Source organism: Solanum pennellii, chromosome 6 (assembly GCF_001406875.1).
Source record: "Solanum pennellii chromosome 6, SPENNV200".
In the NCBI taxonomy this organism is placed as follows: domain Eukaryota; kingdom Viridiplantae; phylum Streptophyta; class Magnoliopsida; order Solanales; family Solanaceae; genus Solanum; species Solanum pennellii.
In genome coordinates, this window is record NC_028642.1 from 56,356,169 (window position 1) to 56,380,594 (window position 24,426).

The 24,426-nt window shown below is 32.6% G+C and overlaps 3 protein-coding genes across 5 annotated transcripts; 2 read left to right on the forward strand and 1 right to left on the reverse strand.

The window, feature by feature from the left end:
• Positions 1-5,990: 5,990 nt before the first annotated feature.
• Positions 5,991-14,560, forward strand: LOC107023595 (outer envelope protein 61). Of its 2 annotated transcripts, XM_015224335.2 has the most exons (12): positions 5,991-6,082; positions 6,242-6,412; positions 6,946-7,176; positions 7,731-7,787; positions 7,876-8,004; positions 8,518-8,595; positions 8,705-8,775; positions 8,891-8,934; positions 9,026-9,233; positions 10,516-11,077; positions 13,269-13,412; positions 14,123-14,560. In XM_015224335.2, exons 2-12 carry the CDS (start codon positions 6,317-6,319, stop codon positions 14,267-14,269), a joined length of 1,767 nt encoding a protein of 588 aa, XP_015079821.1. In that variant the 5' UTR covers positions 5,991-6,082; positions 6,242-6,316; the 3' UTR covers positions 14,270-14,560. The 2 variants fall into 2 exon arrangements, with proteins under 2 accessions (XP_015079821.1, XP_027773616.1); XM_027917815.1 differs by having other exon boundaries at positions 6,001-6,412.
• Positions 14,561-14,960: 400 nt separating this feature from the next.
• LOC107022585 lies at positions 14,961-15,963 on the reverse strand. Its single transcript, XM_015223179.2, has one exon. It carries the CDS (start codon positions 15,749-15,751, stop codon positions 15,308-15,310), a length of 444 nt encoding a protein of 147 aa, XP_015078665.1. The 5' UTR covers positions 15,752-15,963; the 3' UTR covers positions 14,961-15,307.
• Positions 15,964-18,752: 2,789 nt separating this feature from the next.
• On the forward strand, positions 18,753-24,251 carry LOC107023819 (E3 ubiquitin-protein ligase RHF2A-like). Of its 2 annotated transcripts, XM_027917760.1 has the most exons (10): positions 18,783-18,893; positions 19,429-19,469; positions 19,626-19,757; positions 19,839-19,885; positions 20,849-20,911; positions 21,009-21,117; positions 21,206-21,597; positions 21,980-22,087; positions 22,201-22,541; positions 23,904-24,235. In XM_027917760.1, the coding sequence occupies exons 3-9, from the start codon at positions 19,626-19,628 to the stop codon at positions 22,505-22,507; spliced, it is 1,158 nt and encodes a 385-aa protein (XP_027773561.1). In that variant the 5' UTR covers positions 18,783-18,893; positions 19,429-19,469; the 3' UTR covers positions 22,508-22,541; positions 23,904-24,235. The 2 variants fall into 2 exon arrangements, with proteins under 2 accessions (XP_015080116.1, XP_027773561.1); XM_015224630.2 differs by lacking the exon at positions 19,429-19,469 and having other exon boundaries at positions 18,753-18,893; positions 23,904-24,251.
• Positions 24,252-24,426: the final 175 nt, after the last annotated feature.

The following is a 24,426-nucleotide window of genomic DNA, read 5'->3' on the forward strand; positions in this document are numbered from 1 at the left end:
AATTTTCTTTTGAAGAACTTAAAAAGACGATCTTCAAAAAGATAAAGTTCCGTTTGTCCCCCATTTGTTAAAAGGGTAGAGCTGTTTGGATAAACAATGCTTTGTAAAGATCTATTCAGATAAGAAGTTTGTTGAGAGTTGAAAATGTGTTTAGATTGTGTAGCCTATATTTTTTTTTTTTAAAATGTGGAAGTTTTGGAAACAAATCTTTGAAAATTGAAAAATGCACATGCGTACCTTTATTCCACATAGGTGTGTAAAGGGTATTGTTATAATGTTTTTATTAGTTAGATTCACATGTTGTTTCACGTATATAGTATTAAAGTTAAATTTTGATAAATTTATTGTGACATTCTTATGTTTACTTGTTACTATTTTCATCGTATTAAAAGGTGAATTCACAATTTAAAGATGATGAATATTTCTAATTTGTTGAGTCTCGTGGGGAGTACCATGGCAAATGACAAATGGCATTATAAGAAGTTGCTGAAGGATTGTTAAGTTTTATTTTTTATAGCGTGGAGTTGAATGTGATTTAGCTTAAGGATTGTTAAGTTCTGTTATTTATCGTGTGGATAGAGAAGTGATTTGGGCGAGGAAGGGAAAACAAAACCTAAGTAATGTGACATATAAAAGATTTTTAACCTCCACTACTAAAATCAAATAAAAAAAAATGGGGACAAAATCGATGAAAAATCGATCCAGTTTATCGATTTTTTTATTTTTTTAATAGCAAAACGGATAGATGTATATATGTCGGGTTTTTTGAAAAAAAATGCGTGAAATTATAATTTTTTCAAAAGAAAATTGGTGTAGCCCCTTTGTTTTTAATTTTTCCTTTTAAAACTTGAGAGATTTTGTTGATTTTCAAAGTACGAAATTACAATTGAAAATTATAAATAAAACTAATGAAAATATTTTATCAAAGAGCATATATAGTTAATACCAAAAAATAATTTTCTTCAACTTAGAAATAATGATATCGAAAATCAATGTTAGATCACCAGCCGCTAAAAAAGTTGATAATACTTCTTTGTATACTGTGGGAGCAACTAAAATCTTAAAATGCGTCGAGACTTATCAAACAGTGTACGAATAAAGTCCACAAGAAACATTAAACAAGAGGATTTATAACTATAAATATTTTAAAGTTTGTATTAGACCTAGATGTTATGCCCGTGCAAGCACAAGTCCAATAAATTAAGAATTAATTTCAGAATTATTATATTTTTCATTTGTTTAGTGAATCGTAGGGTATGAGGATATGCAGAATTATTTATGATGCTTATATAATTTATATTTTATTTATACTATAAAAGATAAAATAAATTATTTCATACCTATCATAAAATAACTATTCGAATCTTGTACAAATGATCTCTAATAGTACAATTCATTATGTGTGAAGATAGAGCAAATATTATCTAAGAAATTCAATTTGGAGCAACTTTAAATTAAAAAATATTAGTATAAGCAAATACATAAAAATCTACGTGCTTTGAATTTTGAAGCATGTAAATTAGCAGTGTGTAAAAATTGAACCGATCGAAGAATTGAACCGAAAAAAATGTTATTAGGTTATTGTTGGGTTATTGGATTATATGATTTTTAATGGGTTTATAAAAAATTTATTGGGTTATTGGTTTAATATCGTTTTTTAATATTGGATTATTAAGTAAACCGATAACCCAATACGACGGTTATAATTTATTATTTTACCCTTCCTAATTATTAAATATTAATAATTTAATATATAATTAGACACTATAATTATATCAAATTATTAGTATTCTACCAACTTCACTCTTGGCCGCTTTATTAGTTTTTACTATTTACTCAAAACCTAAAGATTAAAATAAGAGGTTCACAATTGTAGCTATTTGATTTTAGTTTTAGTTTTAGTCTTGTTGGACTACTTTATTTTAGTTTTAGTTTGTAATTGTAGGTTGTAGCATTTGCAAGTTTGTAAAGGTCCGTAATTTGATTAACATAAAAAATTTCATACTATGTTTTGGTGATAACATGTTATTATAGCCTTCTTAATATATTTTCTCTTGTTGATGCAATTTCTCGTTATATTTTTTGTTTCACTATATCAAAGTATTTAAAGAAGTGAGAAGGCATATAATATTTTACAGACATTTTCTTATTGGGTAAACCTAAAACCAAACCGATAATGATCAAAATTGATAAATCGATAAAAAATATCTTATCGATTTGTTATTGAATTAGCGTATTTAAAAATCAAAAATAGATAAATCAGACCGATAATACATTAAATTGAACTGACCCGACCGATTCACACCCTAATGTAAATAATTTGAATTTTATATCAATCCATTGTGTTGGGTGAGTTTGATTCCCTAATCCATTATATACTTTATATAATTTTTTTTAAACGGCAAATCCCAAGAACAATAACGTAGATAAACCCTTTATATACCATTTTGTTTGTCTTTTTTTTTTTTTTTTCATTTAGGCCATTTAAAAAAATGCATTTCTCCATATTTGTAAACTATCACTACTGATTTCAATTTTTCACATATTTAAAATTACAAGATTAGATAATATCTCAATATATTAACTTTCCACATATTTAAAATTATAAGATTAGATAACATCTCAATACATTAACTTTACACGTCATATTTTTAAACTCAGCAAGATTAATTTAAAAAATTGGACATCCTACCTAATATCTATTTTTAATTTTGATAACACAAATTTTTTTAACATTTGTTTACACTTCTAAATTTCATGTCAAATCAAAATCTATATTTAAGTAAATTTGTAAATGATTTTATAAAAGTATCGTTTACTCTAGAAATTAATCTGATTAGCAAATATGCTCAAAGAGAATGAACTATGTATGCGATAAAATTCAAGCGGGAAAAGTAATATAATATGGACAAATAGAATATGTATAACACACATTCATTTTGAGTTACAAAATTAAATAAGACATTTTTATATTCATTTTACCTTTCATGAGATGCTTTTATATAGAAAAATATCTATACTTATTTTAGATCGTATATTTTTTAAGCTTATTTTTTCTTTCATAAACTCCATGCTCAGTAAATTATAATATATAACTAATTACTTTAGTGTTAATATTTTTGTAAACATGCCTATGAATGAGGGATTTTGAGGTATTGAAACGTGGAAGAGTCATCAGAAAATTCTAAGTCGAATCATGAAACAGAGAACTGAAAAATAAAAAGAGATGGAAAAATAGGTAGCAATCCGAAAATCAATGATTTCATTCTAACTTTGTTGAAATGAATAAAGCACTTAAGTATAAACTTTTGATCGATCAAGTATATCCCCTGAGGAAATTCTTCTTTGACAGCAAAATAAACAAATTACAATAAAGAATAAAAAAACAGAAGAAAATCTCCAGCAAGAATTTTATATATATCATGATATGTGTGTGTTGTCGTTGCCTTTGAAAATAGATATAAATGTGTTGGCATTATGAATAAAAGCCACCTAATAATAGTAGCTAAAAAATTCTGACACGTTAACTATTTAAGTCAGTAATATGTATTTTAAACACAAAATGAAAATAACTAAATCACCCTTAAAATGAATTTAAATAGCTTATAGCTAACATGTTGATACTCACCATCCTACACTCACTCTTCTAAATAGAGAAGAGAAGAGGAGAAGATACAGGTTAAAAATAATTATATCTTTTTTTTTAAAAAAAAATTATAATGAAATAGTATGGCATAATTAAATTAGAGCGAAAGAATAATAAATTATAAACTAATGATTATATATCAATGAACTACAAAGTTCAAGTGTATCTTTAGCATCATATATGATTCAATTTGGGAAAAGCTCCACAATGAAAAAATTACTAAGAAAAACAAAATTTAGCTAAATTATAATTTAGTTTAAATATCTAGGAAATATATAAAAAGATAGACATGATTCAAATGCTTAAGAAATTTTAAAGGCCTTTAAATACTGACTTCTATCTCCAATGTAGTAGTCCTCATTTTAAAATTACATCAACAATATTTTTATTATCGAATAAAATTGTTTACTATCTTCAATTTTTTATTATTAATAATTTTTCTAATTGTAATTATTGTCAATCATGTATTCTTTTAATATATGAGATTGAGATTGATAAGCTTGAAACATTTTTTAAGGTTGTTCAAGATCGCAACAGTAATGCTTTTAAATTTAAACACAAAACAAATTAATTTAAGAAAAAAACATACTAACATATATCATCTTACAAGTATATTAGTTGAAGCACATGATGGTTATCAGTTTACTAGGAATAAAAAATATTTTTAATTCACAAATTTTTTATTCTTTGTACTTTAAAAAAAATTAGAAATTATATACTTGATCATAATCTTTTCTGATCAAACAGTTAAAATTTAATAATTTCATAAATTCAATTAGTATCTAAGAACAAACCATATCATCAAATAAAATGTCTATCCTAAATACCCGATCAATTTATATTATGAGCATATATACGCCAAAACAAAAGTCAATATGATATATTTGTATGAAATACATATATATATATATATATATATATAATAAAGGGAAAAGGGTATGATATACCCCTCAACTTTGTCATTTGGAGCTGATATACCCCTCGTTATGAAAGTGGTACATATATGCCCTTATCGTTATACAAACGGCTCACATATACCACTGCCGTTATAAAATGACTCACATATACCCTTCATTTAACAGAAGTTAAAAAAATTACGTTTAAATTTATATTTATTACTTTTAATTTTTTAAAAAATTATTTAGAAATATATATGATTTTTCTATCAAAGTTCAAGGTATATTTTAATTTTTTTAATACATAATTTTTTTTTTGACTTTTTTTATTATAATTATTTGAGTTTCTTATTCTTATTTTATTTTTTTCTTTCATTCCTTTGTTTAAAGAAAAAAAATTTAAACTATTTTTTTGTCTATATTGTAATTTGATTTTTGTATTCGAAGAAAAAAATTTGGTCATCTACAATAAGTTTTACAAGAATATTAGTGAAACATAAATAAATTTGATTATCAAAATAATAATTCTAAATTAGTCATTGAAACAAAATAAAAATCAAAAAAATATATTTGACGAGGATTAAATTTACTCATATGGAATTATATATTGTAGAAAAAAATAATAAAAAGTTAGATTAAGATTATCTCTTTTTTCATTTCCGTTAGATGAAAAGGGTATATGTGAGCCATTTGTTTATAAGTAGGGGTATATATGAGCCAATTTCATAACAAGGGGTATATCAGCTCCAAATAACAAAGTTGAGGGGTATATCAGACCCTTTTCTCTATAATAAAAGTTTGTATTAAAAAACTATTATATGAGTCGGCAATCATTTCTTTGGATAAGGAAATGATATCATATTGTACGGTGGTAATTATCAAATATGTCATAAATAAATGAGCTGTTAAATAAATCTAAATTCGATTGTTGAATTAAATCCGTGAAATAATATTTTTTTCATATATCCAATTGTACGTTATAATTCTTTTAACACTTTGTTTAGATAGTTAATATATATTATTTTATAATATATAATATAGTATTATATTATATTATAATGGTTTAATAAATATAATATATGAATAAATTATATTATTTTCCTTCGTCATATAATATGAATAATAATAATATAATCAAATTTTTATGTTAATTCAAATAAACTATATTTTTTCATAGATATATCTTTATCTGCTAAGCAAGAAAATAACATTTTACAATCTCTACAAAGACATGTATTTTTTTCATATTTATAGTAAAAGTTTAATTATAATTTTTTTAAAGGAGATTTATAGTAATAATAATAATATATTATAAAGACAAAAAAATTATTTTCGATTTAAGGGATATTTAGGTAAAAAAGGAAAAAAGAAGAAGAAAGGACAAAAAGTTAAAAAAAAAATGGATGAGTACCACGGATTGAGAATTAATAAAGGAGTAAATTGTCACAAATAAAAGTTAGAGGGCTTCCACTTTACTTCTCCGCTAGGGAAAATATTACTTGGAAGATCCTTGTCGTTTCGAATTGCGATTTCTCTACTGGTAGGCGTCCAAAATCCAACTAATTACGACCATTCTTGTTCATCGCTCTCGCTTTTTTTCGGTTCAACAGATCGCTATCAAACGTAATCGCATCTATACATATTTCTGATTGAAAATTGTGTTCAATTTGATTCGAAAATCGACGGATTTTACCTACAGATTCATCCAATTTCGCCTGATTTTGAATTGAGGATTCAAGGGAAGATCAGATTATTCGACTGTGTATTTGGCAGAATGTTTAACGGAATGATGGATCCTGAATTGATCAGAATGGCGCAAGAGCAGATGAGTCGCATGTCCCCGGATGATTTGGCTCGGATGCAGCAACAGGTTTCTATTTTCTCAATGCCTTTTTAGCTAAATATCAATTTTGAATTTGTAATTCTTCGTATTAGGTGCTTGAACAAGTTGTGGTTGTTGAGATATAATTCGTCTGGTGATTAGGGTGCGGGGATTTTGTTATGGCGGATCATTGCGGGTATAACTGTAGATCCAGTTTAATTTCATTTCAATTCTACAGCTTATAAGCTTATGCTGTAGCTATAGATATTTACGATTGAAAAATATTGTGAAATGAAGGTATCAGTCAATAGAGAGGTTACTAAAAAGGAGGAATTTTGTTACATGATTGGTACTCCAGGCACCACTGTTGCTGAAAAAGGAATAGGTGCAAACTTTAGTACAGAAATTAGTAGGGATTAATCGTCTGAAGTGGTTATAACTCCTGTGTGTTTGTTCCTGATCACCAGGCATTGGCCAGACTTCCATTTTTATTTTTTCTCTGACCTTTGGATCAGTTAATAATCTGAAATGAACTTGGATAACTAGTTCGTTATTGGTCCTAACACACTGCTGATCTACAGATGATGTCTAATCCTGATTTAATGAGAATGGCTACTGAAGGCATGAAAAACATGAGGCCGGATGACTTAAAGGTTGCTGCAGAACAGTTGAAGCATACCCGTCCTGAGGATATGGCTGAGATTGGTAAGAAAATGGCTAATGCTTCACCTGAAGAAATAGCAGCAATGAGTGCCCAAATGGATGCTCAGGTTAAATATGAAATTAGCGGAGCTGAGTTCCTGAAGAAGCAGGTAATTTATTTTGTGATACACCGACAGATTCTCGGTAATTCCATTTTTGCACTCATTTGGCTTCAATTGGTGTATATAAACTTAATGAGTTCATTCTTATGATCCTTAAGAAGAGAGTTACTTCTTAACTAACCATGTGAGCTGTTTTTTACATCTTTTTAATTAACTGTAGTACCAAACCAGCTTGAACCTTAAGAATACGTACATGTGCATACAACTTCCTGTCATGTACGGTTATGCAACTTGTTAATTACCTTGCGAAGTGTCTCTATTATCTCTACATGAGATGAATAACTTGTGACTTGTAAGCTGAAGGTCTGACTTGATTTATAACTGTTATTGTACAACATTACTAAACAGTTGCTCTTCTCAACATGCTTGCCTTTGGTTGCTACAATTTTGTTCTTGTATGGAATGTTTCTGTGATACTGCAACAAAATTATCTGTTATGCATTTCAATTTCAATGCTAAACAATGAGCTTATGGTACTTGATGGATGCTTTGCCTTATTTGGAAATAAGCTTATTTGAGGATCTATATGTACAAAATGACAGGGAAATGATCTTCACAGCCAGGGAAAGTTTAAGGAGGCCCTGCAGAAATATTCGCTTGTAAGCCTAACCTTTTCCTTTTTGGTTTGCTTGTGTCTACAGAAACTTAAGTTACTGTTCTGATTATTACTTTACTTCTCTTTTTCAGGCAAAGAAAAATCTGTCAAGCATTCCTGCCGCGAAAGGCAGGAGTATCTCATTGGCTTGTTCCTTGAACATGATGTCATGTTACTTAAAAACTGGACAATACGATGACTGCATCAAGGAAGGTAGTGAGGTATGGGGATAGTGCTTTAAGTTTGCCTAAGTTTGAGGCTTAATGATTCTAACTAATATTGTATTTTTTTCATAACATGGTGGGAAACATGTGCACTTGTGTCCAATAGTGCTCTCTTGTTATATATTTGTGTTTCGATTTGCAGGTTTCTGTTGTAGTTGTCCAAGGGCAGGGGGTGTTTACTCTAACCCAAGATGAATGTCCACTTTATTTCTGGTCTATTTCAAATTATGTTTTACCTTTTTAAAAGAAAGATGTGTTCACACATGTACATGATTTAAGAGTTGACTTTTACACTTCTTGTTACAGCTTCTTAAAAAAACTTATTCTCAAGCATGAAAGTTTTTAACTCTTTGAAGTTAAATATTCAACTTTTTGATACATGTTAAAACCTATGCCAAATGAAAAGTGACATTCAAGTCTTACGTTAGTTCAGTTTTAAGATTGAGCTGTGCTTGAATATGAATCTCAACTGCAGTAATATGGTTGTTACATAATGTATGCCTTGTGCAGGTTTTGACATATGACGACAAGAATATCAAAGCTCTTTATCGTAGGGGTCAAGCTTATAAAGAGCTGGGACAGTTAGAAGTGAGTATTTGTCGACTCTTGTGACTTTTCTCATTGTTTGTGTTTTGTTCCAACTGTTACAATGTACGATATTTCCAAGCCTATTATTTCTTTTTTAAACCATGAACAGGATGCAGTGTCTGATTTGAGTAAAGCACTTGAAGTCTCACCTGATGATGACACTATTGCTGATGTCTTAAGGTATGTAAAAATTTGTTTGAAAGGGTATCACTCTCCTTTTTCTTTTTTGATCTCTTGCTGAAATTCTAGTGCACATCAGGTTTTAGATGCTATGAATCTTTCTTTTCTGATTCAGGGGTGTCCAAGAAAGATTGGTGAAGGAAGGTGGTGCTTCAAGACGTATGTTATGCATATCCACATTTTAGCTGAATGTGAATTTTATCAGAATAATTCCTATGTTATTGAACTTGATTTTTCCTTCCTCGGTCAGGTAGAGGAGGATTGGTTATTGAAGAAATAATTGAAGAAGAACCATTAGTGCCTTCAGAAGCCGTGGATAGTTCATTTCCAAAGAGTGTTGCGTCACAACCACGTGAATCGATCAGCCCTCCTAAGAGTCAAAATGAAATTCTTGGTGGGCCTCCCTTATCAAGTTCAGAGTCTTTGGAGGCTTTAAAAAATGACCCCGAATCCATGAGGTTTGTTTCTTGATGTTAGTGTTTAATTCCTTATATTCACATATCACATGAAACTTCTGATTTTCTCTCATATTTTGAACTTATGATTGGTTTTGTTTATGTGGAATTCATTTCGCTTGTGTTCTGGTCATTTAGTTGAAGAATGACATAATAATGACCATGATGTTGCAAAAATTTCGTCCATAACAAAATATATGCTATTTGGTACTCTCAAATTTCACACCCGTTTTACTTTCAAGCTCTGAATTGGTTTAGATTATTGATTAGACATAATATATAAATATGCCCTTTGACTTTGCATCATTTCGCATCTATGCCCTTCAAACTTTGGGTGTGCTGTGTGCACAAGTAGGCACTTTAATTTGTATAAAGTTGAACAAGTGACATAATACACATAGGACATAGGATGAAAATCGTCGATGTCACATAGGACGCATATGTGTATTTATTCAACTTTGTTCAAGTGCCAACTTGTGCACGCCCAAAATTGGAGGACATAAATGTTAAGTTGAAGCCAAGTTAAAGGGCATATTTATGTTTATGCCTATTGATTATGAAGTATATACTTCTTTAAATTGCATGTCTTCTTTCTCTAACTTTTTCATGCACAGATAGTCCTTTTATCTTTTGGATGTTCTATTTATCTTGCACGAGTGTTATTGCATATATGGCAATGTTATACTGAAGTCAGGGTTACGATAGCTGTGTCTGTGATCAGATGCACTGGTTTATTTAATTTTCATGTTGCGTGAACATTTACTGTTGTGTAGTCTCTTATTCTTCAATGTTTGTTGCTTCATTTGTTTTGTATCTTGTTGTTTTGTGGTCATATTTTTCTTGAATCCTGCTTTGAAGATCTTTTGAGCCGAGGCTCTTAAAAACCTCTCTACCCCACAAAGGTAGGGGTAAGGTATATGTGTACATCCTACCCTCAGAACCACTTGTGGGATTAGAATGTGTATCTCGTTGTTGTACGGCATAAACATAATCTGGCATCTAGGATATTGGTCTGTGGTAAGATATTCTAAATCTCATCTAGGTGCAGTGATGATGTTGTCATTGTCCTACCTTCCCTTTGCTTGGTGCTGCTGAAATAATTACTTATATTCAAATCCACTCTCCCATGAGAAATCTTATTATGTACAAGTTGTCTTTTCTTCTTTAGCAATCATCTTCTTTTTCTTCTTCTTGTATAGGATTGTATTCACTGATGTTGCAGTCTTTCGATGTTTGAACATCAGTCAATAATGATGCAACTTCTATTTCTGTTGTATGGTTGTAGATCCTTCCAGAATTTTATTTCTCGCGCTGATCCAGACACTCTATCTGCCCTAAGTGGTGGAAATGCCGAAGGCATACCTCCTGAAATGGTAAAGACAGCCTCCAATGTTATTGGCAAGATGTCACCAGAAGAACTACAAAGAATGGTCCGGTTGGCATCCTCCTTTCAAGGAGAAAATCCCTTTCTTAAAAAAGGTTCCTCAGATAGCTTTGGCCCTGGCTCAGTTCCTCCAAATGTGACACCCGACATGCTGAAAATGGCAACTGATATGATGGGCAAGATGTCTCCAGAAGACATGCAAAAGATGTTTACAATGGCATCTTCATTAAAAGAGAAAAGTCCAGTATCAGCTACAACAACGATTGATTCTAATGGGTCAGGTCAGCAGTCAAAACCTCGTGACACTAGGGAAAATTTTAAAGTGGATGACAGTACAAGTGCAAGCACTTCATCACAGGGGTTTTCTGATTTAAATAATGGTTCTTACTCAAGCTTATCAAGTTCAAATGTTGATCTGCAAGAAGAAATGAGAAACCGAATGAAAGATCCAGCCATGAGACAGGTTTGACTTCAATCCTTTATTGTGGAAATAGTATTTGTCGTCTGTTCTGTATTTTTATATCTCATGCATATTAGGGGCTTTATTATTTTCTGGGTAATGGTATGTATTTTAGTATTGCCTATACCATCAATAAAGATCCAATTATATTTCCCTAATGTTCACACTACTAACTCAAAAAATCCCGAGTTAAATTTGTAAAATACCCTAGTTCCTCCACTAACCAAATCATTATTTCTTACTTTTCTCTGTTTTAAGATAGATACTGTTCAACTTTGAATTTTTGGCAGTCCATGTTTGAAAGAGAAACAACCGCTACCTTGGGAGGTAAAGAGGATGTTTCTGATAGACGCTCAGCTGAAGGAGCAACATATCAAAGTAATATAGGAAACATGAAATAATATAGGAAGCATGAAAAATGAATTGTTACTACAACTGAATACTAAGATAATTGAAGCACAGAAAACAATAGATTGTAACAGAAATCGAAGAACAATAAACTACAAGTGTAGTACTACTAATACGGGATGAGAAGCTAGACAATGCACCTCAACGCTAATTTTTGTCCTCCATTACCTCCTATTTAAGGTCATGTCCTCGGTCAATTGACGTTGCGTCATGTCCTGTCTAATCACCTCTCCTCGATACTTCTTCAGCATACCTTTACGCCTCTTAAAATCTACCAAAGCTATCTTCTCACACCTCAACACCAGGGCCTCTGTGCATCTTCTTTTCACATGCCTGAACCATCTCAACATTGCTTCCCTACAATATATTTGTTTACTTTGGCTGAACGCCAAATCCCAAACTGAATGCTATCATCACATTTAATGGAACTACCTGGTGGAATAGATTGACCGGCTCTCTCAGGGTGTTCTCCTCCATTAGCTCTTGTTGCTCCAATAATGTAATTACACTTGCAAGGATGATTGGAATTTGAACCGGAAGCAAGCACCATACCCGCAGATGCCCGCTCTCAAATAATAAATACAAGCAGCCTTGTCGGGTCGTATATGATACGATTCTAGGCCACTGCCTACCAACAATTGCCACATAGAAATCTTGATTGAACGTACATATCTTTCTGTTTTCCTCCATCTCCGGGTAGAAATGAACGCCTGCATGGACTTTTGATGTCTTACTGGTTTAGATACGATGAGATAATCATCAACTAGGTTGCTCGGACTCTTCACTTTTAGTGCTGCACCCGTGTCGATACGACATGGGTGTGGGTGTGAGATTTGTGTCTGATTTGGTCAACCGATTTTGGGTACTTTGACCAAAATCGATGGGGAAGTATAGAAATTTCTCTGTCACTGTTTTTCCTTTAATCCTTCAAGGATTCTTCTCATGTTCTCCACATAATATCTCATAATGTAGGTTTTATAACTTTATTTTTAGATATTTTAATTAATTTTAGGCGAATCCCCGCCTATTTTCATATATGGGTCCATATCCCTGAATCTTAAAAATTAAATCATGAATGATCCAACTTGTAGATCCATATCCATATTGGACACCCGAGTCCGAGCAACTTAGATCATCAAAGTTGGGGAATCTCAACTGGAATACCTCACTGTGCCAATACCGGTTGTGAGCCACATTCAGCGAAGAGTTTCTGTTCTTTGTCCCCTAAATGCATTATAAATTGCGAGGAAAATAAAAATAATTAGTGGAATCTATAGGTGTAGCTAAAGACAATTTCGGAAATTAGAAACGTATTCCTTTTTTGTTTGGGGTGAGCTCACTACATTGTCTCATTGAGTAGTGTCTCCTCATAGAGGAAAGAGAGACGGATGAGTATAAAAATGTGTAAAAAAGCACATGCATTGATGACACCATGAGTCGGGTGATGAAAGATCTTCACGGTATGTGCTGTAAGCATATTAGCTAATTACCCTGTTTTGGATCCTATTCAGTCAGCAATCCTCGCTTATTTTGTTTCTTGTATGTTCTTTTTCTAGAATAATTGCTATGTGTTGTGAACTTCCCGGTAAAAATTGTCTACTTCTCTAATAATTACCAAATGTGGGGGTTAAACTTCTCTGTCCTTTGTATTTATTCGTTTACAAGCTTTTACAGAGGCTCTGCCTTCAATTACTACTGTGTTATACGTGCCTGTACCTGCTTTATGCTGATGTATCTGGGTTCTCATTGATTTACTCCTTGACACGTTGTTTCATCAAATTGACAGATGTTCTCTTCAATGATTAAAAATATGAGTCCAGAGATGATGTCTAACATGAGTGAACAATTTGGGGTGAAGCTCAGTCAGGCAGATGCAGAGAAAGCTCAACAGGCAATGTCATCTTTGTCACCAGATGACTTGGAAAAGATGGTAATTAATCAAAATATCCTATCCCCCTTTTCTCTGTTTCTCTTTAAAGAAGATGTGTACTTTCCTCATTAAGTTGTTTTGTATCATTGTGATTCACGTGATCGGCACTTGTAATGCGTCTTCACTTAGAACCGATAATTTTTTTTTCCCAATTAATAAAAAACCCGCAATCACTCGTGTCTGGTCCGGAAAAAACTAAATGTTCATTGAGCCTTGAGAAGTCATAGGAGAAAGATTAAGATATTATCACTTTAAGGGGGAGCACATATGATTGAAGTGTTGCTTGTCTTTTCAACTTTATAGTGGGTGTACATTTTTATCCTCTCCAGATGGAAGTGTGTCGAGCATCATGCTTTGGATATGAGGTTTTGTTGTAATTTGGCATTTGCAAATTGGATTCTTTAATGAAATAAACACTGGTTATAGTTAAGTTCCAATATTTTGCTATTAGCCATGGTGATGTTTAATTCTAAAACGTCTTCTAGCGTCTTGTAACAATATAAATAGAATATGTAAACCACGAGAACCACGTGAGCAGTAGGGCTTGAGCTCTTGAGAAAATTCTGTCACCTAATTATTTTCTGGGTTTTGTAGTTATTTAGTTTCCAGGTAGTTCGCATCATCTATTTGTTTTAAGTTTGTGACAAACCTCATATTTTAACCATCTTGTCTAACCTTTGTCTTGTGTGTTATACACTTCACTGTTGCAGATGAAGTGGGCTGATAGAATTCAAAGAGGAGTTGAAGGTGCGAAGAAGACAAAAAATTGGCTCTTAGGAAAACCTGGCATGATCTTGGCTATACTTGTGCTACTTTTAGCAGTCATCCTTCACAAGCTGGGCTTCATCGGGAGCTAAACTTGACGTTCTAGCCAAATATTAGCATGCAGAGTTGAGTAGAGTTTGGAATCCTTGTTCTAATGTACTTGAAATGGGGATATCAGTGGGTAAACCTTGGTTGGAGATGACATAAGTTACTTTTGTTATATTACGTTTTCTTTTTTCTTTCTTTATTTGGGTGTTTGTAGATGTAACTTTAACTTGACAAATTATTTAGTTCGCTGTTTTGCGGTAAAACCCGCCGTTTCTAGATGAAGTTTTGGTAAGACTACCCTTTACAAATTCAGAAATCATGAACTTACTGACTCAGATATAATTCGTATTATTAAAAATTATTATAGTGGTTTTTTTCGTCTGTGATTCTGATTGGTCCTGTCTGGTGAAATGTTCCCAACATTTTTAGTAACTTTATAACAAATATAGTATATGTACATTTGTAAATGTTCGAGCGTTGTAAAAGAGTATTAGACAATTTACATGTTGAAATAAGCATATGCAAGGTTAAAAAAAAAGGGAAGAACTAAATGTGGTGGTGATAAGAATGACAAGGAAATACACCTGCTAAATCTCATAAAGTCTGAGCGAAGAGGATCAATATAAATAGCGTAATTTCACAAATCACGATATAAAAGAGTGTAATTTCACAAATCACGATTTAAAAGGGTGTAATTTCACAGATGACTTTTTTAAAAAATATCGTAGGTAGATATCATCTCTAAAAAACAGTATTTTTAATAGATTCTCTCGGTTTGAAACTGTCACATTCATCTTATTTGGAAAATACAGCAACAAGCAAATAAAGAAATAAAATATGTACAAATGTAACATTGTGAAGTTCACATGGACCAAGTCTCATTACTTCTCTAAGGGATTTTTTTTATATTAAGAAAGAAAAAATCAACGGTGTGTCCACCTAAAAACCGTGTTCAATGAATTATTACTCCACCCAACGTTTTTTGGGCAAAATACACAATGTACAAATCCATTAATCTTCAATTTCTGTCTCTTTCACCTTTTTTTTCTTCTTAATTATAATTATAATTGCATTTTAAGTCCTTACTTATTTTGATTATGCCTTGTTACGTCCTCCTCTCTCTGAGATAGAGTCCTCCAAAATCCAGCTCCATAGAACCGGTCCCACATTTCCGTTTCAAAATCGGCGGCTTCTCGTACTCCGTCGTCGTTTTCACCGTCAAATTTCTCCCGATCGCCGTCGTCTTCATCGTAGGCACCAAGGTGAACATTCTTATTATTCTTCATCGACTTCCATGAATCCTCCTCTTTCTTCTTCTTCCTCAAAAGCCTTTCCCGTTTCTTCTTCCTCCATATTTTCCGGCATAATCCCGTCGGAACTTTGTACACCGCTAGTACCAATAAATGCATCACCGTACATGGACAACAACAGCATACCATCGCACACTCCGCCGCTGTGCCCCCAGCTACCTCCCCTATCCGTTTTTGTGTGCTGCAATTCCGTTTATCCTCTTCCTCCTCCTTCATTGTCTCCGATTTCACGAAATTACTCGTCGGAGACAAAACAATTTACACTCCGTTATCGTAACTGCAACAGATAATCATGAATCTCAAAAAATGAATTTGGGCTTTAAACTCTGTTCAGTCAAACTGTCAAATGAAGTTAGAAATTCATCGATTTTACGGAAACTGAAAAAAATCTAGCTAGTGGGAGAGGCTATTTATACTTATACTTGAAAGAAACAGACTCTGTGTTAGATTTACCTTTTTTTTTCACGTTTATTAAAAATAAAATAATAAACGGAGTATAAAAATAATTTATTTAATCCTTTTAATATATACCTTCCTTTTAATTTCTTCAAAAAAATATTAATTAGATTTCTATGTAAAACAAACTTAACATTAAAATGTTTCATTGTTTATTTTTCGCAAGATATTAGTAGTCATACAACTTATAATTTCTTTTTTATATTTCATGTCGAGGTAACTAAAGTAGTACACTTTAGTGATAAATTGGTATTTTTCTGGACATAACAAAAATGACTTAATAATATCTTTTTATTAATGTCTTACTCGATATGTTTGATAAATAGAAATAAATTTGAATTATATTTCAATTATTGCATTATTTGCTGCGTTTCTCTGCATAATTTTTTTTAATGGAAAAATAGGGGTAGAAGAAAGAGACAAGTGAGGCCGCGTCAGCATACATAGGGAATGGACACATTCAAAACACGGCTCTGATTCATATTTCGGCTGAATTTATGATATCCATTCCTTCTTTGACTGTCCAATTAATTTTCTTTATTTTTATACTTACTCCGGCTCATAGTATTTGTCCCTAAATTTATATGATATATATATTTTTTAAGTCATATACTTCGTCTTTTTACTATTAATTATTATATTTTTTATTTTAGAGTTAAATTGTAAAAATTTTAATTGATATTTTATAATATATTTTTTTATTATATTGATATGCAAAAAATTACTATATTTTTGAATATGTAGTTTTTTATTTAAAATATCAAATTAATGTAATCTAATTTAATTTAAAAGTTAATAAGTTGATTTTTGAAAAACACAACATGACAAATAAAATGGACGGAGTGAGTAGTTTAATTTTGCCCAAAAATTTATTTATGAAATTTTCAATTGGTGTATTTTGTAAACTATGTAAACTAAGTCTAATAATTAAATTCAAAATTCTCATTCCTTCCGTCTGTCTTTACTCATCCATTATATATTTTTTCCACATATCCAGCAATGCTTGTCTAGTTATAAAATCAATGAATAAGTAACTATTTTATGTCTATTTTACCATTGCTATTAAATACCATTTATCCTTGTTATATTTTGCATTTCGAGATTTAAACACGTCTATCTTTGATCATAAATTTTTCATATAAATTTTAAATATTTTGGGAGTGTAAATTATTGTGACTTATAGTGTCTTTTATAGAAATTACAAATATATAAATTTCATTTCAAGATCAAACAAGTACCTTTGATCATAATTTTTTTGTGTCTATTTTATCGTTGCTATTAAATTCCCCATTTGTCCCAGTGGTTTGAGCTTAGAACTTTCATGTTAGAGGTCTCAAGTTTGAAACCCCTTGCCAGTGAAAGTAAGGGTTTTGCCTTCTGGGTCGAGCTAGCCTGGTGCGGGTTACTTCTCTTATGTGGTTTGCGAGTTATTGCATAGGAGTGGGGGTTTTACTCTTGCGCACGCAAAGGGTAGCAACTGTGGATTTCCCTTGTCATCAATAAAAAATCGAAGATTTTAAACTTAAATTTTGTGACTCTCGAAAAATAAAATGTGTCACATAATTGAGACATAGTGAGCAATACTCTGTTTATTTTTCTATGTTAGATGACTTACAACTACTAATAGGGGTGATTTTGTAAATTTATTTCTGTCATTTATTTTTTAAATTCTATATCAAGTCAATAGTTATATATATAAAAAATTTACACAGATAAATTATTTGAATCTTGGAAGCTGAAGATGCCATATAAGTTGGGACGAAGGAAATATTATTAAAAATATTTATTGCTTAATATTTTTTCACTCATTTTATTTGTTTATTATTTTGTGATATATTTTTATTTTTACTATCATATTTAATATATATTTTTATATTTTATCTTTAATATTAATTATTTGAATGTGTCAAGTACAAATAATAAATAAAAATGAATGAAATAAGTATTTATTATTAATTTATAGTAACATTTAATTATAATTAATTAACTCTTTAATATTATTTTTAAAAAATAAATATTTTATATAGTAAATAGTTCATTTTGCTTGTTCGCTTTGATAGCCATGCATCAGGCAATACTTTGATTTTTTAATTTAATGTTCAGAAAATTCACTTCTTGATACAAGATTTGTTGTCTTAAAGTAACTAAATTTGATATATTCGAAATTGGGCCACTTATTTTCTCCAATTTATACATAAAATTTTATTTTTACGAAATTTAATTCTAATCTTAATAAAAATAGGGAAAGGTGACAGATATACCTCGAAACTATTGTAAATGTTATGCAAATATCCTTCGTCATACGTTTGGGACATTTATGCCCTTGCCGTCATACTTTTGGGACTTTGATGCCCCTATCGTCATATTTTTGGGACATTGGTGCCCCTGCCGTCATACTTTGGGGACATTGATGCTCTGCCCCTTCGTTAGAGTCAAGGGCATATATGCTCTAATTTATGGACGACAATGTCTCAAAAAAATAACGAAGAATATCTGCGTACCGTTGATAATTCAGAAATATATTTGTTCTTTCTTCCATAAAAATAAAATAGAGCTAAATATAAATACTAATTTTACAAACTTCTAAAAGATTTTCAGCTTAAAACATTTATTTATATTCAATTATATATAGTAGGAGGGGTAAGTGAACTAAAGCCACATGTCGAGGAATAAGAAAGCTTTGTGAGCTCAATTTGATTCATCACGCCAAAAAAGTACTCAATAAATATTAAAGAAAAAAAATAAAAATAGAATAAATAAATTATATAAATATAAATAAATGATACATAATCAAAGGTAAAGTTCAAAGTCTTCCTCGCTTTTTCTTTCTGTGGTTACCTCTCAAAAAACCCAAATTCATCTGATCAAATTGATCCTCCCTATTAGTTGAAGCTTTTTTAAGGTAAATCTTTGTTTTGTGATTTTGATCAATTTTAATTTAGTGGGTGTTTGAAATTTAGCTTCTTTTTACTAATTGGAGTACTGGGTTGTGTTTTCTTTTCCCTTTCCCCCTTTTTTTAGTTCAGATTATTGAATTTGCGTTTATCTGATGTGGGCTTACTTTTTTTTTTCTTGGAAAGGGATAATTAAATGATGATTTTGGTATTTGATATATGTTGATTATTTTAATTTTAAAGATGGTGTTAGATTGTGTGGTGATATTTGGGGGTGGGTGGGGTGACTCTTCTTAGTACTAGTGATGAGTTTGAGATGTTGTTCTATAAAGTTTGTTTGATAAAAATGGAATCTTGGGGTTTTTCTCTGAGATGTTGTTGGAAGTGTATTATTCAGTTATGACTTTTTATCAAAGATTAAAAAAAAAAATTGGAAATCGATACGCGTTGGACGGAAAAGAAACTTAAATCAAGTGAGACATTGTATCCGTCTCTATGTTTTTTTTTTGATAAAGTTAAAGTTATTGTATTGTCTCTATGTAGCATTTGGTTTTCACCTGCAATGAAGCAGTCATATTACCAGTGTAAGTAAAAACCAGACAAGGTTGATAATTTGTTGTTGAGGGTGTTCTTTAGATTTTTCTAACTTCGCGTATGAGATTAGAAGTTAGAATGCTTGTTGTTTTCTTGGTTCCTTTATTAAACTAGAGTAATGTCTGAAACGTTTTATCTTTCGACAGATGGAGGAGGGCAAGATGTCTGAGGATATTTTGACTTCGGCTGCAGCATTTGTGGAAGGTGGAATTCAGGATGCCTGCGATGATGCTTGCAGCATATGTCTTGACGAATTTTCTGATAGTGATCCTTCTACAGTATGTATTCTTCACATTATCCGGTATTAGCGTGGAAAGTAGTGCTTCATCGTGGAGTAATATTTATCTTTCAACTTGTAGGTGACAGGCTGCAAGCATGAGTTCCATCTTCAGTGTATTCTAGAATGGTGCGAAACAATTCTCTGTTAATTAGATGTCTCATGTCTAAACTGTTCTTTCACTTATCTTTCTGATGCATAACCTTTTATGACTTCCCCAAAAGATGACATTTTGTGGATTTTGATGGCTCCCTTAGGACCTTTGTTCCTCTCATGCCGCAAAGATGAGTTTTAGGCTCTCTTGTTTAAAATTAGAATTCTCTATGGAGTGCCTCTGGTGGGAACATATAAGCTAGATAGGGCTTTTGGAGTTCCTCTTTGTATCTGATATGTTACTCTGTTGCCCAACTTTTGGATGTCATGGTTTTGTTGGAGGATTATGTGTTCCTATTGAACAGTTTGCTTGAAGATGTAAGAGAAAGGTGGTCATTTTGATTTCAGCATTGTGATTCTTTCTAATAAGTAACACACCATATATAGATAGTGCTAGATGTTGTTCAGTGATTGTGACTATAGTGGAACATAATCATAATTGATGACTCAGAAAAGGGTGTGACATCCTTAGTCTCTTCCATGATTTTTGGTGTTTCATCTCATCTGATCTTTTTACTGACTGCCCAGTCAGCAGGAGGAGGGGATTGTTCTTACTGTTGGTTTCTTGCTCTCTCTGTCTGGAATAATAAATGAGTGAGCAACATGATGAAAAGTCGCTTCTTGAATAACCAAAATCTCCTATTACCATTATTCCAACTGAATCAATTGGAAGTTAAATGCAAATTGTGTTAATTGATTGGATCATGATTAGATTTGCTATTTTGATATGAAAGTTAGATAAAGATGAGCATTTGATTTCGTACTTTTTATTTTTTGGAACAAAGTTGTGTTCCTTAGAAATTGTCATGGAAGATAATCATTTGAAAGATTATGAGCTTTGGATCTTGATTGTATATGCTGCAAACTCTGTCAAAAAGGCATGCATAGAGCTTTATTTCATGGTGAATATCCTGATTATTTTGAATGCATGTGTTGTAGGTGTCAAAGAAGCTCCCAGTGCCCCATGTGTTGGCAACCTCTCAGCTTGAAAGACCCCAACAGGTTCTATTCTGTTCTCAAATCAGCCTCTTGCTTATCACTCCATGATCTTTCTAAGTCCTCCTTCAAAGGCTTATTGATAAATGTGCTTCTCTTACAGCCAGGAATTGTTGGATGCAGTAGAGCACGAGAGGAACATCAGGATGAATCCTCCTAGAAACACCACAATCTTCCACCATCCAACTTTAGGAGATTTTGAGTTGCAGCATGTTAGCATTTTTTAAGTCAACACAATTTTTTCTTCTTATAATCTGTTTATGGTCCATTTTGTGATCTTGTGGCACATTTCTTTCACAGTTACCGGTAAGCGCAACTGACTCTGAGCTTGAAGAGCGTATCATTCAGCACTTAGCTGCTGCGGCTGCCATGGGAAGGGCACGCCACATTGCTAGAAGGGAAGGTCAGCGAGGTAGGTCCTCAGCTCAAATTCGTCCCCAATATCTGGTGTTTTCAACTCACCCAAATGCTCCTGCTGCTGCTGCTGTTCCTGCTTCATCTTCTAACCAGAGGAGTGGGGGTGAACCCACTCCTGAAGTCTCGGTTTCTGGTCAGGATTCTCCAGTTATTGCTGTTGGAGAAGGTTCGGGACAACTACTTTCTCAACCTCCTTTTCAAGCTGATGAGGTTTCTGCCTCTGGGTCAGGATCAAATACTGCTGTTAATCAACTTGGGACTTCGTCACATAATAGGTAATTTTGTAATTTTGTTTGTCAGACTCCAGAGTTTTGATGGCTTCCACTTTTATTTTGCCGTGCATGAATTACATATTATAGTCACGGGACTGGATCCTCCAAAATGGAATGAGTTAGTAATTACTACCACAAAAAAGCCGCCACCCTCACCCTTATGAGGTGGGGGCACAACAAAAAGACCTTCTCGTGTATTTTGCCCTTTTTTGATGGCTATCTTATGCCTCTTAGTTCCCAATCACCATGAATGATGAGTACGTGACCAAAGACTCAACATATCATAAATATTTAATTTTAAGTAAAAGGGGTAGAAGGGGAAAGTAAAGGAATGAGTCCAATCTATTCTCTTATTTGTGCTTATTATTGAGTTACCCTATTGTAGGAGGAATCATTCTCAATCTTCTACTAACAATCAAGACAGAGCCGGACCATCAGATTTTCAGTCTTTTTCAGATTCTATGAAGTCTCGGTTTAGTGCAATGTCAATGAGGTACGTGGAAACTGTAATATCATCTTTTATCATTGTTCAGGTAACTTCTTAAACATCGGAAAATTTTAATTGTTTGTAAGTCCTATTTACTTGCTTTGATAATTGTTTTCCAGATGCAAAGAATCTTTAACCAAGAGTTCAAGGGGTTGGAAGGAGAGATTTTTCTCTCGCAACAGTTCAACATCAGACAATGTTCCCGAACCTAGGAATGAAGTGAGGGCAGCTGTTGCCACTGTATCACACATGATGGACCATCTGGAAACTACAGATAGCAGAATCAGTTCTGCTGAATCAAATATACTGGACACTACTTTACCTATCAGACATGCTGAGCAGCATATACCTGAGAGTGATGGTACTCATTCTTTAAATGAGGATAGTAGGCAATCCCCGTGTGCTGCAAGTTCTGGTTCAAACTGAAGTTTTATATGAGTTGAAGCATTTTCTCTTCAAGGTAACTTGTCTTCTTCTAAGAGTTACAATTACTTTTGTCTCTCCATCCACCCTACTCCAAACTCAAACAAGAAAAAAAGAAACAGAAAACAGAAACAAAATATAGTGGGAGAACAGTAAGAAAAAAATGGAAGTTTTTTTTCCATGGATACAACATGCTAATGGTTTTTGTGGTCTCCAATGAGTTTGACACTTAGCACCTAGGAATATGATGATAGGATCTGCTCCTTATATTTCAAATACGTACACATTAGTGACATTGACACAGAAACCCTTCGTTGTGTCGAAGCAAGTTGCTGTAGCAGTATACCATTGAGCACATTGACTGCCTTAATTATCATATGGATTCTGCTGCTTTCTGGCATATCCACATGACTAGAAAATATCTCTGTTATGAGATGTATAGTTTGGTCGATGTCCATAGAAAGAAACCATTGCTATTTTCAGGATAAACTTCTATTCTTATCTTTGTGTATTTCAAATGCACCAACAGAAATAGAAGTGCAGTGGGAGGCTTGGAACAGACGCTAGAGTATTTTCTTTTAAATACAGTGGTGTCCCCAGCCATCTTGTGTGCACCTCGGCTAATTCCATGGGGTACCTGCTACCTCCTACCAGCACAACTGCTGTCTAACTCTGTTGATCAAGGCTTGGATAGATAGGAAAAATAACCTAGTGTTTTATTTTCACTGGGATTTGAACCTGAGACGTCATGGTGATCATGCCTTTGAATCAACCACTAGGCCACCCTTGGGTACACATGCTAGATTCTGGACTCCTCTCATATGTTAAGTCCTGGAATTCCCCATCACTATATCATGGAATATTAAACTTCTAAGAAGCTTTGGGTAAACTACTTCATTTGTATGCTAGGAATAATAGTAATGTGCAGAACTGCTCCCGTGATGAACTTCATTTGGACGTTCATACTTCTGTGGTGAATTGCTGTGACCCAATAGTTCATGGATAAGCTGATGAGGCACACTGATAAATGCTAACCTAAAGTTTTTTAGTCTCCAAAGCTTTGTTAGTTTCACCATCATGAAGACTTGACAAACATTTCCGTCTAGACGAATAATTTGTTCTGACCAGTGACCAATATCAAGTCCCATTAGAAGTGGTCTTACAAATACCACGGATAGACATTTGTCTCTTCCCATTTCCTTTTGGTACTATCTGGTACAAACCAGATTCTTCTTCTTCTTCCTCTTTATCTCTCTCTTGGCTGTTGGAAGACTGGTGTCTAGGACCAAAATAATCTGCATTTTTCTTGCAATTCCATTCATCCTAATGTAGTTTCTGGTGATGTCTTCTTGATAAACGACACTATCTGTCTATTACAGTGAATTTTGTCTTTCTGCAGGTGGATACTCTTGTCAGCATCGATGATATATGGTGCGCATCTTACTGGGTGTGGTGAAACATTAATCCTTTGAAGTGCAACACTGAATGTTAAGATATAGAGGGATGGATGTCGTCATTTTGTCCAAACCATGTATATGTATGATTATATAGATGTAAATTGACCCATTCTGGGTAGTAGTACTGATGACTTCAACTGTTCTCTTCAATCTTACATGAAACCCTCCTTCATAATCTTCATAGACATTGCTGGACAGTTACTTGACCAAGGTTTTCTTGGGATTCACTAGCATCTTTAACAAACATCAATTTTGAGTTAACGTTGAATTTATATATTGATTAGTCGTTTTCCTGGTGCCTTATATATTGTTTAGTTGTATGATTTACGATCGTATAGGTAGTCTTTACCTATGCTTTATATTGATTTCATTCTCTCTTGCTATGTTTTTATTCGGAGTTGTGTATTGGCCTGCAAGTGACCACACACACCCAAAAAAAAAATAAAAAAATGAAACGGATGGCCA